This window comes from Aythya marila (assembly GCF_965140915.1).
Source record: "Aythya marila genome assembly, chromosome: 7".
Classification (NCBI taxonomy): domain Eukaryota; kingdom Metazoa; phylum Chordata; class Aves; order Anseriformes; family Anatidae; genus Aythya; species Aythya marila.
In genome coordinates this window covers 13,833,776-13,848,628 of record NC_139048.1, presented here as the reverse complement: position 1 = coordinate 13,848,628, position 14,853 = coordinate 13,833,776, and the positions used below count along the sequence as shown (strand labels likewise).

General features: G+C 42.0%; 1 protein-coding gene across 8 annotated transcripts in view; it reads right to left on the bottom strand.

Annotated features, from left to right (window-relative positions):
• BTRC (beta-transducin repeat containing E3 ubiquitin protein ligase) overlaps nucleotides 1-14,853 on the bottom strand; it is a 118,730-nt gene that overhangs the window by 56,758 nt on the left and 47,119 nt on the right. For 4 of the 8 annotated variants that reach the window (XR_014317913.1, XM_082764812.1, XM_082764809.1 and 1 more), the window contains 2 exons: nucleotides 13,647-13,724; nucleotides 2,967-3,056 (listed from right to left, as the gene is read on the bottom strand). Coding sequence is in view for 7 of the 8 variants with exons in the window: in XM_082764812.1 (XP_082620938.1) it covers nucleotides 2,967-3,056; nucleotides 13,647-13,724 (168 nt within the window). In the remaining variant the exon portion in view is untranslated. Of the gene's footprint in view, nucleotides 1-2,966; nucleotides 3,057-10,440; nucleotides 10,469-13,646; nucleotides 13,725-14,853 lie in introns of those variants that run through there. The other 4 variants (XM_082764811.1, XM_082764810.1, XM_082764813.1 and 1 more) reach the window with 2 other exon arrangements.

Below are 14,853 nucleotides of genomic sequence, written 5' to 3'. Positions count from 1 at the left end.
TGAGGATGAAAGAACTGCTGTTACAGATCACGCAGGTGACATCTGTGCACCTAAATATATAGCTTTTAATTTATGATCCCTCCTCTTCAGTCAAAACATGTGCACACTTGAAACAATTTTTATTGTGCCTTATCTGCTTCTAACCACATACGCCCGGGTCCCAACAAGGGAGTTTCAGAGGACAAACATACCAGAAAAGCAAGGCTAAGTACAACATGCAAAGATTAATCAGAACAGGATATTCTATTTTTAAGTGCCTGAATAAAACTAGATAATCCACAGGCTTGCAAATACCACTGAGCACCTGGCTGTGGACAGTCAGCTTGGCATCATCCAGACGACTGGGCAGACTAACTCACTAGCACAGAGCTCCTTGAGTGGTTGAAAACCCAGTAACCCTATGCTACTTTGCATACTTGAGAATCTTGTGTGTGTATATATACACACACACATTCATTTTCCACCATTTTAGAAACAAAGCTGATCTTTGTCAGCTTGGTAGGTTGCACCTGAATGTCCTGTACAGAAGTACTCATTAACAAGAGAGCTTGATGGATGGGCAGTGCTTCAGTCTGAAAAAAAAAAGATATCTCAATATTGATGTGCATGGCCTCAAGAGAAACGAAAAATCATTCTTTGAACAGACTTCTGAAGTATCAAGCACATGATCAGCAAATGGCATTAATGTAATCATAGCAGAGCAGAGTTTTCTTTGCTTGCAAGTAGATGCAGAATCAGAAATCCTGTTTTCAGAAGAAAACTCATCTCTTGCAGACTGACAGCTCTGACAAGGACACGACAGCACTCACTGTGATTCCCAGTCAGGGCTGATGCTGCACTGCAGAATCAGAAAAGGTGAATCATAATTTCCAAAGTAATCCTTTCTGCCTTCCACTGCCGGTTTTAAACAAAAATAAATTAATAAAAACCCTATAATACTTTTGGAAAAGTGCTGCAGATAAAGCAACCCACGCTCATGCTTTCCAGCATTCACCCCCCTGACAAAACATTTTAATGTCCAAAGCCCTAAGACACATCAATCATGGAGGATAAAACTCGCCATGTGCGTAAGGCTAGGAGAAGGCCTCTGAACTCCTTAAATCCCGTTTAAGCCCTGCACCGAGGGAACATTTAACAGTTGTGCCATTTGCCTATGCCATCACTGAGCCATCTGCATCCAGCTAACTGGATTTTTAAATGCTTCAACACTTCTGGAATGTGAAATTTCTTAGAACCTATTTCACTTTGGTTTGTAGTTTAGAAGGCAAGGGGAAGGGGGTGTAACAGCCAGACAAGCTAATAGTAGGGGAAATATATCCCCAGAAAAGTCCTTATTTTTATTTCATAAGGACTATATATATGGATATATATATATCGTATAGCTTAGTATGTATAGTCTGTATAGCCATATAACAGTATATACAGTAGGTGTGACTATACATATCTAGTCATAGAGCATATAGATGCAATACTTAAGAACATACACCTTTCCATGACAGTTCAAATTCATCCCAATAACATGAAAGAAGTCTTACCATGATCCCCACTGAACACGATGCTTTACGAGAGTCTATTATATGGGGCATTAGGATGTTAAAGGTATATCATTTAAGTTAGAAGAGGCATGACTTAAATGAGCTGTACTTGCACATCCTTGCTCCTTAGTAAGGTGATCAGGTCCAAAAAGGCCCTGTGCTGTGAAGCACATGGGGTTGAGTGGGTTTGCTCTAGCTAGCTTGCTGTGAGCTGCTCGTGGCATCAAAATAGTGCTATATGCTTATATGCTATATGTGCTTCACCCACTTAGCATCATAAAGATCCTTAGAAAGCAATGTGCAATACCATTGATCTTAAGCTAGGAATGAAGGTTTGGGTATTAAATATTACCACGTTGTAGCAGGGCTGGTAGCCTCCCTCTGAAGTGCCTCCTCACTGGAAGGCAACCTTGCATGTCAAGCACAGTTTACAAGTGCTAAGCCACCTGCATGCACCACGATAAACTTATGATGGCCAATTCACTATCAGAAAACAAAGATAACGAAGCATCCACATTTCACCAGAAAAATCCCAAAGCAAAGATTTAGCTGGGAGATTATCTTAAAGGTCAATACAAAAAAAGGGTCCCAAAGGGACAAGGCACCTTCAGAGTTATGAAACACAAAAGGGTCTTCAAGAAAATCAAGGAACTGAAAAAACGAAAGAGAAAACAGGCTTTCAAGTGGTCAGGTTGTGGTGACAGAGGAGCAACAAAATGCCAGCTGGTTTCAGTAACAGATGGCTGAGTGCACTGATCTGTCCTGCATGCCCATTCTAAACTTCCTTTCAGTGGAAATACGAAGCTTATACAAGGCTAAGCAGATCCTTCACACAGCCTTTTTATACTTATTGCATCATGGTTCAAATGTTTTCCACCCACAAACAACCCTGCATGTATCCTATTTTACTGCAGTTATGCTAAATTTTAAGAAAAGAGGGTGGCTGCTGGCACCTCGTTTGTTCTGATCGTATCTAACACAATTCTCAAGGAATGTCTTTTCTCTGATGCATTCAGATACCCATTTTCTTACTGCTCTAACTGCCGTATCGCCCTCCTCCCCCTCCCCTAAACATGATATAAAGAGTTCTCATGAAGTATTTTAGCATGTATCTGGATCATTTATCATTTGAAGTTGCCACAGCTAATTACATGGCAGGAATAGGTCATGCCACTGGAAAAGCCTATTACTTGTAGAGGAGAATAAACCCTTCAGTTCCAGATAGCTCAGAACTCGAGTAATCATTTCCACCAGAGGGAAACACCACATCTCAAAACTGCATTGAAGGACAGAAAAGCCTACCCAAAATACTTAAATACTTACTATTTAAATACTTTTTCGAAGTGTAATTTTTAATAAGAACTTTTCTTTGAATAACAGTGAACAATACAACAAATAACTCTGCAAACCAAAGACGTTCTTTTTACTTACTTTGGCCACACAATTTTCAGTCTTCATAGCCGTGCTTCCTAGACACACCGTTTCCTGGTTTAAGCACAGTCTGGCACAGCTGTTGTAGGTCTGCAGAAAGATTAAAATGGTTATGAATAGAAGAACACAATTTTCTTTCAGGCACCACATTTTTGGCACGAGAACCCACAACAGTGCTACCGTATTTCCTTTTTCCTAAGGTGTAAAAGTTTCAAATGAAAATAAACCAATCTGCACCAAAAACCTCTGTTGAGGGCATGCATGTTCTCTCGGAAGCGATGCACAGTTTTATAGTTCTGAGATACATAGATTGAAGAGATTTTTCTCCTCTTTTCCTCTGAGAAAGGGAAAAAAAATCTTATCTCAGTCTTTGAACAGCTAAAGCAAGGTGATTTCTGTACACTCGTTACCAAAGCGCAAGGCAGATGTTAATAAACTTCTCCTGTCTTTATCGGGTAAAAATACATAGGGAGAGTACAAAGGATTATAATGAGAAGTGAAAAAAAAGGCAGACCACATCTCACTTGTATTTCATTTCCCCGATTTTGGGAAGTTTGCTCAACCAGAATGACTTTATCTTAACCCATACACTGCCCTGCACAGGGGATGTTCAGGCGGGAGTCTTTGCCAAGCACATTGCTCAGAGTCCCTTTTTTAAGGGCAGTACTTATTAAGAGTGCCTAAAATCAAACTTTGGATGACTAGACTATTTAAATTAAGATGCCTGAAGAACTCAGGAGTTTCTCATGGAGGCTTTCCCTGACCTGCGTTCAACACCATTTTAACTACTACCTGATGAAGCTCAATTTTTTTTAGGAGAAGGAGGAGGACAGTAGCACTTAAGATCTCCAGTAATGGATAAAAAAAAACACCTTGCTAGGCCTAGTACTAACAGAAGACAATAAATATGCCCTGTACAAGGTCACAAAACTTGCAGGCAACACCTGCATGGAGCCAGAGGCCCTCATTGAGTTGAGGCCCTGTGCCGAGTGCCACACAAATGTCCTCCCCTTTGTATCCCTCTGCCACAGGCCTGGCTGGACAAAGTACAGCCAGCAGCAGCACCCAACAGAGCAGAGGAACATGCTGCCAAGGATGTCAGGAGCAAGAACACAGAGAGATTAAAGGGAGGTTGTGCTAAGCAATAGGAGGTACGTTCAGAAACGCGGTGTTCCTGACACAGCCTCCAGCTCAGAAGGATGGCAAGCACCAACCGATGGGAACTGGGTGCCTATAACCACAGCAAGCATCACACATTATCCACCTGAGTTCTTCTGATCCTCATTAAACATCATTACTGCCCACACTGAATAAACAGTTTTCTGTTTCAGGTCGATCTGTACTGGTCCGGCACAGTACAGACACTCCTGGGGAAATTCAGGGATTCACAGTCCCTTCCACTGGACTTCTTTACAGACCCCCTTCCAACTTCATCATGAAACAGAAACAAAAAAGGAGGACAACAACAACAACAAAAAACACACTTATTTTCTCCACTGCTCCAGCAGTTTACGTTTTATTTCCCCGTGAGCTCTCTAACCAGAAAATTGCCAGTGACAGACAGGAATGCAGAGTACCCTGGCTCCAGCGGATCTCCTTACAAGCCCTAACACTGCTATCTGCTGCGACTGGCAGCCAGCTAGCAATTTCTGACTCCAGATCCAGAAGGAGAGCCTGAAAAATTCAAACACACGAACCCTGTCAGAGCGCCGTGTGGCCGAACAGAGCGCATCTTTCAGCAGGGGGGGGTTAGGTTCAAAGCGGGATTAGGCCACAAGCAAACAGAAGTCTGAGGGACTCAGCTCAGCCTCTCGCAAATATTTGCCAGCGTCATAAAACCATCACTCTGGTATGCACAGCACTTTTTCTTCAGAAGAAAGATCGGGGTAGCATAAACTACGTTAAATTGTGGCTTAGATGCAGCGGCTCAACTGGTGGACAGAAAAGTTGGCGCCATCTGCTTTGCACTGACATTCAGACAACTCTGGAGATGAAAAACTGCGAAGAGTTGATTAAGTTCCTTGCTTGTTCGTTATATTTGTGTAATTGAACCCATTTATTGTAAATCTGGGATCTCTCTCATTGGCAGTCTCATTCCTAGAATTCCAGCAGCAGTGTTTCTGCACAACTTACCTCGCATGTACCGTAATTTTTATGAGGCCCTGACTCACAGAAAGCTAATGCTAACTCCCCTTTGCAGACGGAAAGCTCAGCCACAAAAACATTCACTGAAAGAAACACGGTAGCCTGTGGCTTCATGAACTGAACCATGAACCAAACTCCCATCTTTTCAGTCTTTTTCCTCCCAGGACAGGTATGCAAAAACCTTGGTAACAAGCCAGCTTTTTAAAAGCCAGACTTACACCAGGCTTTCTCTCAGATATACAAATGGGAAAGAGTGGATAATCCAAACACACTATGTAAAATAATACAGGCAGGCTGAATCTATAAAAAAAAAAAAAGAAGAGAACTTTATGAGAAGGAAGCTCACCACACTACTACTCAAAAGCTGGATGCACATCAGAATATAGACAAATAAATATTCCATCGTATTGCTTTATTTTTCTTTATTTTCATTATTTAAAGCAGCTAAAAGGAAACAGTTCATAGAGCAGGCAGTGAACTTCTGGAACTTGCTGCCACAGGATGCCATAGAGAGAAACAACATCAGCAAGTGGAAAGGGGGATTAAACGAACTCAGGAACAGCACGTCCATGGAGTATTTGGCAGGGATATCCCCTGGAGCAACAGCTGTAGGGGCTGCATGAGCAGGAGGGGAATGGAGAGCAGAGAGAGGCCAGACCTCCTTGCTCTCACTATATAGCATCTCCCACCGACAGTGCAGATGGACCTGGGCATTCCCATGTTAACACCCCTCTGCCCTTGGACCACTAGCCAGTGATATTTAAATCTCTCCTTCCCAAATTTTTCAGCCACGGAAGTGAGACAAGAACTTATTTTTGTTGTGAGAGCCAACTTTTGTACATTAATTTTGTTATGTAAAGACCTACGTAAGCACCAAATTACCAATCATTTAGTCCTTCAGCAGCTCGTTTCCCAGTAAAAGTAGTAGGGAAAAAAGAAAATTAAAAGGAGTGTGTATTATGGAATCAACCCATTGGGATACAGATTTGAGAATAAAACACACAAACAGCGATTGTCAGCTCCGTGTCCCTTACTATGTTTGTACAGTTCTCCTGTTCTTCTTTTCATACTCTCAGAGAAGAATGCATTACTAGCTACGTGTGATGAATAAAGGAGATACAGAAGATGTGTATTCTATAATTCAGCCAAAAAACTTCAAGCAAAAATGCAGAAGTCAAGTTCTCCCTTACTGTCTGGGAGGGGGGGAAAGAGGTCATGTCACTCTACTTAGTAGGTCTCAAAGGAAATCTATTGATAATGTGGAAAAGATGCTGCATTTGGCTCATGAAGTCCAGCCATGAGAAGCTGGAAGAATATAGTGTGGAGGTTGTCTTCTACTGTTTCTCTGCAGGCAGCAATAAGACACCAGATCACTGCTGTACATGGAGATGTGGTTTCACCTGGTATGGTCGTATTGTGTCTGTACACTAACAGCTACAAGTGAAAAAGACAAAACTGGAAGCAGAATGACTGTCATATCATGAAATAATACTGCAGAGCCCTACGTTTAGGTGAAACACTGGATGGTGTCTCACGTTACACTGCAACACCAGAGCACCTCCTTTCATCAGCTCCGATGACTATGGGAACACTGACTAATCTGGAAGAAAAATACGAAAATCAAAACCAGAACCAAGTCACAGAAAAGCAAATTTCTCAGCTCACCTTTACAGCTCGACCCTTTTATGAATCTCATCTAACTTGCGCCAAAACCGTTCAAGTTTCTCCTCACCTTTCATCAAGATAAGAGGCTTCTTCACCAAGGAAAAGCAGGCTGAAGTGGTAGCCTGGTTCAACGCCACAGGCAGATAGCTTTGCGTTGGAGTGCTTTAATATGTTTTTATATTGCATATAAAGCATGCAAACATAAACCAGTTTGGGGAAAACTACCCTCTTTGTGGAAGCCGGCTGTAATTCTGAACAAGTTTTCAATTTTCGCACTGCTGCTAGGGTAAAACATTTTAAAGAGTTTAATTTTTACAGAGGCTTCAATGACACGAGATTATCTAACAAAGTAATGGTTAATCAATAGAGGGTTTAGTTGTCAGGTGAAACATATAACACACTAAAAGGGATTGATTGCAAGGCTCCTCCTTATTTACTAGGAGGTATATATTTAAAATGACACAAACTTGTTACCGAGCTGCATTCCTTTAACCTTGCAAAAGCCGTTTGAGAACAGTGTTAAGCAGCCCTATAGCAAAACAAGCTCTAATGAAAAAAAAAAAAAAAAAATCCTACAGATATATGGCAACCCCAAATCATGTCAGAAGCAGGGGAACCACAAAGCTGTATTCACTCGCAGCCAAAGGCTTAAAATGCCACAGAGACGCTAGCCTATAGTTCACTAAAGATAGAGCTGTATCCGATCTCATTCCGTAAGTGTCTTTGGTTACATTTTTCTTTTTAAAGAAAGTGCGATCCTGCTCTTTGACACAAACACGTAAACATTTCTCCTTGTGTCGGCTGTGGATGAACGCTCAATGCCAAGCTGAAGCCTCCAACCCAAGGCAGCGCTGCGTGTGCAGCTTTTCTGCCAACTGCAATCCATTTCTTCGGCCATTTATCCAGCGAATCCCCAGTCCCTGAACAAAACTCCACTTTTTAATAGAAGCTGCAGCCCATGAGCTCAATAAGATTTTTCTCCCCCCCCAATAGTTAATAATTACATGATTTATCAGAGAAAGATAACACTAATAAAAACGCAGCAAAAAGACAAAACCCATACCCTCCCTTCAAGTCATTTTCAGGGAAAAGATTATTAAACTGTTCTTTTTGAACAAGGGCTTTTGTAGCTAAGCACAAATTGCCAAACGGTTAGAAAAAAAGTTATTAGACTCCGAAGAATTCAGCAGAAGTGGGAAGTTATATAAACAAATCACTCCAGCAGATTTGGAAAGATCGCTTTCATCTTACTTAGAGTCTTAGGAGACTTGCATTAATTACCCTTTAAAGGTCTTTCACATGGACTATTTAAAATAAATGCAATTTATTTATTTATTTCAAATGAGGTGCTTCTTCTGAAAGAATTAAGTAATCTCAGCAAATTTAAAAACGTTTTTATAAACAGGTAATTAAAAAGAAGACTAGAATTAAGTCAAGCTGTAAAACATTCCCCATGATTCGCTGCAATTATTTTCTTAAGACTAAATTTTTGTTATCTGGAGCCCAGTCTTTGGGAAGGGTAGCCTCCACAAAAAAGCCATAAGACATAATAAAGACCAGCCAAACAAAAAAAACTAGATCATTCACAGCATTTTCCCTAAAGCACAGTTTGTCATATTGCAATTACACCTTGCCTACTGCGAAAGCCAGAGTCCTTAATATTGCCACTAGAGGGAAGAAGTGTCTCAACACATGGCAATGGTAGTTGGGGAGTGGGTTTTTTGAGCAATTACCATAACAAAGCTCCCTTGGCTGTGTGTACCTTCTAATTACTCAGTACAATTAAAATGACTTACCTAAAACAAACAGGGAAAAAAAGAAAAAGCCCCTAAAACAAAAAAACACTCAAGATACAAACAATACGCCTTACTCCAATCTGCCTGTTATCTGAAATTGCATTAAAGCTGGAGATCTTTTTTTTCCTCATCCATCAATGCATAAGGGCAAAGAGGGGGGGGGAGTGTGCCACAATGCCCAGCCACCACAGGGTTGTTCAGCCAAGTAAAAGCACGAAAACAAACAAAAACAAAGAGCAAAGAGAACTCCGTCTCTTGTTAAAATAACGAAGAAAAAAAGAAAGGAGGAAATGTCGTGGTATTTAGCCATCTGGTAGCTGCTTGAAAACAAATTGTCCTCAAAAGAGCAGAAATACAGTATGTCTTCTCTCAGTTCACTGGCTTATGAATCAGACTTTTTTTTTTTTTTTTTTAATAGGGACACAGCAATATTAGACTTCAGTGCTGCTGCTGCTTTCACTCGCCTCTTGTGCCACCGTGCCAAACTGGCCATCCCCGTCTGAACCCTTGTTCCAACTGGGAGGCCGCACTCACAGTCTTTCAGGGCACAATCTTGTTGGCCCCATTGTTCAAAATCCCTCCGGATTTTTCTTTTCCCCGCCAGCCACTCGCTGGTTTTTCAACCCTTAAATCTTTCATTTTATAAGGCACGTCATTAAGGGAAGATGGCAGCCGAGCGATTTTTCTTCCCATTGACAATTTGTGACATTTCTCCAGCAGCGTGCAAGGTGTTGAAAACCTGGCAGCTGTTACCTCCCGGGATGAAGCTCCTTTTTTATCCTCCCTTGACAGTTTAACTCAATGGGTCAGCACCTTTAAAGACTGCAAAGTACCACTGAAGTGGATGGAGGCTTGAATTACTGCTCCCTCCCTAATCAATGTAAACCCTCACTGCAGGTGAAACTCTTCATCTATAGAGGTGCATGGGGGAGGAAAATGTAATGCCCTGAGCCAGATGGTTTTCATCTTGTTTTTTAAAGAAGAAAGGAACAAGCTAACAAGGGGACAGCTACTTTGTTAGCTTCTTGGCCTCTCTCATGGCTTCGGATCCCCAGGGTTCCAGCCACACAAGAGAAAGAATACAGAAAAACATAAACACTTAAAGAAATATAACTAGGGGGCTGGCAACACGCTGCTTTCAAAGAGTTGAGAGCCCTGTTCAGCGCTTTATTTATCACTGCCCACGTTCTTCGGATGGTAAGTGGACACGGACACAAAGGGCAGGGGGGAGTAGACAACACTTGCAATTTACTCAATTACAGAGGAATGCAGAAATGCAGCAGGGTGACAGATTCCTATTAGCACGACTGCTGAAAGAGCCCAGTGGCCTTTCTGCCACAAGGCAGCATTCCCATTGTAACTCAGGCTCCAGCACAACCCAGGTTGGCTAGTTTTTTAACATGCATGAAGAGCTACAGAGGGATGGAAATGGATTTTTTTTTTTCTCTTTTCTTTGAGATGAAATATATATATTTATATATATATATATATTTATGTATTTATATATACATATATATTTTTTTATATAAACAAAGAATATTATTACAAGTAAGACCAGGATGTGCCTCTAGCAATTTCAGAAGGCTTTTCAAGCAGCAGCTCCTCACCAGCAAGCATTAACAGTGTAAAAGAAGAGCTAACCCTGCGAGTATTACAGACCTGGTACGTACGTCCTCGACATCTCCCCTGGGGAAGGGAGGAGGCTGAAGCCCCTCACTCCTCCCCACCGTGCAACCATCCCTATTCAGGGGGACAGCAGAAATACTTCTGGAGAACTTTGGTGTGTGCCCGGAGAAGAGCCCCAGGCAGCGGGACGAGGCCGCAGCTGCCAGCAATCTGCTTTTTGTCTTTGCTTTGCTTTGCCCTACCTTCTCTGCCTGCTTTCTGCTTCTTCCAGTTGGCTTGTGTATTGACTCTAAACCCTTACGAGCAGCGTGCCTCTACTTTAACACCGCAACAGCGCCTAGAGCACGTTTGAGGTGCTAGATGTAATTTTACAACACGGTCTCAAATTCATACAAGTGAATTGAGGTAACGCTCCGTGCCAAAACGCTAACGGGGAAAGATCTTGCAAACGCTACGGGGCCCGTTAGAATGGGGATTTTTTTCCCCTGGACGTCCATCTGGAAGCCTGCAGACAGACAGCGGGGTCCAAAGCGAGGTGTGCAGGAGGGTCGCGGCGGCAGGCTCGCTGTGTGCTGCCAGCACTTCCCCACGAGGCCACCTTCGCCTCGGCTTCCCCCCGCAGAACAAACCGCGGCGGCGAAAGGCACTTCATTATTGCTCCGCTGAAGAGAAGGGAGGGCAGGGCTTTAAACAAGCTGCATTGTGGCCGTCTTCTTTAAAAACCAGCGGGGTAATCAAGTTCAGGGCAGCCCCGGACAGCTGCCCTGTGACCTATTCATGTTGACCCCCGCTATTCATCACTTTCCTCGGGACTATGAGGGCAAGCTCCCGGGGAGTGACCACCACAATAGACAGATACGAGCCAACAATAATACGGTTCCTGCAAAAAAAAAAAAGAAAAAAAAAAAAAAAGGCAAAAAACAGATGGCACCGCAATAAATTTACAAATCTGCATTCATGGCTCTGTTAAAAACACCCAGAAGCTAAAAGGCTGGAGGGGCCCCCAGAGAGCTTCCCCTGCCCGGTTTCTAAAGGCCGGCTCTCTCCCCAAGACTATTGAGCTCGTGTTCTTCATAAATGAAGAATGGAGACATAGCCCTTAAAATAACAAATGCCTGACCTAATCAATCTAGTGTTTGGGCCTAACACTAACTGATAGGCACTGAAAACTAATTATGTTTTTTGGCAAGGAAGTTGAATTAAAATGGAAACACACAGGTTAAAAAGGCACTGAAGCATTTGCGAGTCCCTTTGAAAGGGCGGCACACACACACACACACACATACGCTCACACGCAGGGCTTGAAACAGGAACCTGATTCAATAACTCATGCATTTATTTTTAAAATGAATCAGATTAGTCCCATGTGTGACCTGCCGGTCCATCTGTATGAGCCGGACTTAATGGGCACTCTTCTCACGCTTACTTCAGTTTGAAGTATGAGAGAGATAAATTTAGTTTAATTTTCAACAGATCAAGCTATCCATTTTCCAAATGGACCATCTGGATCAGCCTATTAAAATTAATTTATAACTTTGCAGTGTGAAAATTCGTTTGTTAGCTTAAATAAAGTTGCCAAAAACTTTTGCCACTTGTCATTGTTTTTTCTGACGTCTGTTTTCATACTGTGATTTTCAGTTTTCCCCTTCAAAATTTAATTTTGTCAGATCGAGCACTCAACAAGAACTGAACATTTGCATCCGTACTTCCAAATCTGTCATAGCTTAGATCTTTTTACTGTTCCAGCTCAGTGTCAAGTTCATTGCCTGTTCCTGTTTCCTTTCCCAGTGCTGATCTCCGCATCTCTTCTGCCTTGCTGCCCCTCACCAACCTCAGAGCAGCCGTGCCTCCTCCTGCCAGCACGCTAAGGACACAGCTCCACTTGTTGAGACTTCTGAAGATATCCTCCTACAAAAGCCATTACAGTCAACAGAAAAATTACATTTCTCCTAGAGAGGTCCATAGCACTAAGCTATGGGGGTCTTCAGCTTCTGCTTACAACTTCAGAAGCCTAAGTAACCATTGCACCTTTATATTACCTCCATCTTCTACTACATCTGTTCCACAAACCTACCTGAGGAAACATTTATGGCCATGGCTAATGCCTAACTAATCAAAAATGACTAAATACGTAGAAAATTTCACTAGAAAGGCAGTTTAAGTAGACAGACTTCCCCCTCTCTCCACACATACACATTCAATTCTTCTGCGCAGGTAGGTCCACGTTTCCCAATAATGAAATTTTAACAGCAGTGTCTTAAGGGAGGGACAGAAAATATGAAGTTGTACACTCAATATTTACCAAGTTAGCATCTTTCCACTAAGGTACTAGTACCGCACTCAGCACTTTTTGAGTATTACTGCTTTGACAGCATTTGCAGGACAGATCTTTTTGGTTTTACAAAATATGCGCAGATGTGAGACAGGGTAATCACTCCTTCCTCTAGGAGATGCAGATCTTTTCATTAAGCATCACTTTACTCATTGATTAGGAAGGAAAAAAGCACATGTATCTGTGTCTGATTTCTTCCTCTACAGTTGGAAAATTCCCAACTTGTTCTTGTCCATCATTAATAGAGAAAAAGGAGCAATATGAGCTTTCAAAATGCTTTGATAGTTTCTATTGATGCCTACACAAAGAATCTAAATTCCTTCTACCGCACGCACAAAATCTCGGGCAACCACCTCGTATGATCTAGACAAGAAGGTACTTGCTTTAAGGCTACAGCTTGAACTTATCCACAAACACTGTTCTCAACACCTAAGGCACCATATAGCTACCAGAAGACCCAAGGATTTTGGCCACACTGAAGACTGGGCATAAAGATGAAGGCTCTGATACATCTCAATGATATCCTGAAACACAGCTAATCACCGTGCTGTGAACAATGTCATTTGTTGACAAACTGGTAAGAAATTTGCTTTACTATACATAAAAGGCTGAGATATTATGGTTTAGCAGCCCGCTCTTTATCTTTTCTACCCACTAGGCATATACATGAATGTGGAAGAGAATATTGGTCATTTTTCAGGTTATTAACCCGGACAACACCTCCAAGAAAATCCACCTTCAAGGGTAATGGAAAACTTAATTGTTCTAGAATGCTTTGAAATTCCTGAGCACATGATCTGAAGCAAGACAAAACATACTACAAACAAGGCAGGAACAAGAACAGAAGAAAAGGCTGAAGAGTGCTTGATGAATACCAACTGGAAAAAGGTAAAACTGGAGAGCAGAAGTCTAGATTTCCTTAGAAAGAGTCATCGACTCTCCTGGAAGGTAAATCCATGTGTCTGATTTTCCTGGGTATACTGTGACTAGCTCAGACTTCAAGGGAGAAAAGAAAGGATTTCCATGAGCATAAGTCAGACTTCAGCTTCCAAAAGCATTTAAGGATTCAAATAGCTAGAAAGTTTTATTGCATTTTTAAAGAGACTGATCACATACCTGTCTAAGTGAATTCTTCTCGGGAATGATCTTCCTAGGGGGCTCATCATTATTACAGTCTTCTCTCTCAGAGGAGTTCTGTGAAAGAAAGTAAGCTTTAATTCAGTTCTTATCCCTAATATTACTCTGCGAGGAGAAAAGAAACAGAATATTTGTACTATGCAAGCTACAGTATTTTATGTATACGCACACCGGAGGCTAACTTGTACTTTTAAGCCAAACAGCTTGTTATGGCAGAGAAAGAATCTCTCCTCAATACAGCAATGCAGCACCGTGCAGGTGTCTATCGAAGAAGACTGTGCTTTGGAGATTTATTCCGAAATTACCAATAACTGCCTCTTGGAAAAGCTGAAATAATGGCTGGGTCAGCACGGTAACACCAGTGCTCCCCAGCACCCCGGAACTATTTAAAACAGCAGAACCTGAGGAAAACAAAAGACCAGGAATGGGTGCAACTGTTCCCTCTGCCCCTATGCTTTAATCTGTCCAACAATTATTAATTGTAGTGAGTCTGCTGGGCTGCCAAAAATCATAGAGAAATTTAATTAAGCTAAATTCCTGTGTAAGAGGTTGTCAGGTCCTTTAAAAAAAAAAAAGTAGGTAGCAAATGATACCATGGCTGTGTTTTTCACTTCTGCCCCCTGAAGCTGCACACACAAACACCGTTTCTAGAAAGACTGAGGCTGCAAAACTGAAACCACCACCTCCAGAGAAGAGCATCAGGAAAGACGAGGGAAGGGGGAGAAGAAAAAAGAAATACGAGGGCTTTTTCAGCACAAATAAGAAAGAACTCCGGGAGCTTTTTGTTGTTGACCTCGCCGTTAAAGCCAATTATTACTTGCTTTAGAGTAAAGCCAGGACATTGTTTATCTCAAGACGCGTACAATCTTTAGCAAACATTTGGTTAAAAAGTGCTGGGTATGCGGGGGGAACCCTGTCCTTGCTGACAAAGCCAGCTACTCCAGAAGACAGTTTCTTTGCAGGGGTTCAGCTACTGCGCTGACAGAGTAATGACAGCCAGCTTTGGGGGAATCCCACATACACATCTAAAATCAGTTTGATCACCACAGTATTCGTAGCCTTAGGCCACATTCCCACGCATTCAGTAGTGAGTAACTAAACAGGTTTTAAAGAGATACAGAAAAACTGCTTAGGGAGAGCTCTGCCAGGAAAAGGGTGGTTTTCCAGTTGCTCGCAGACAAGCTCC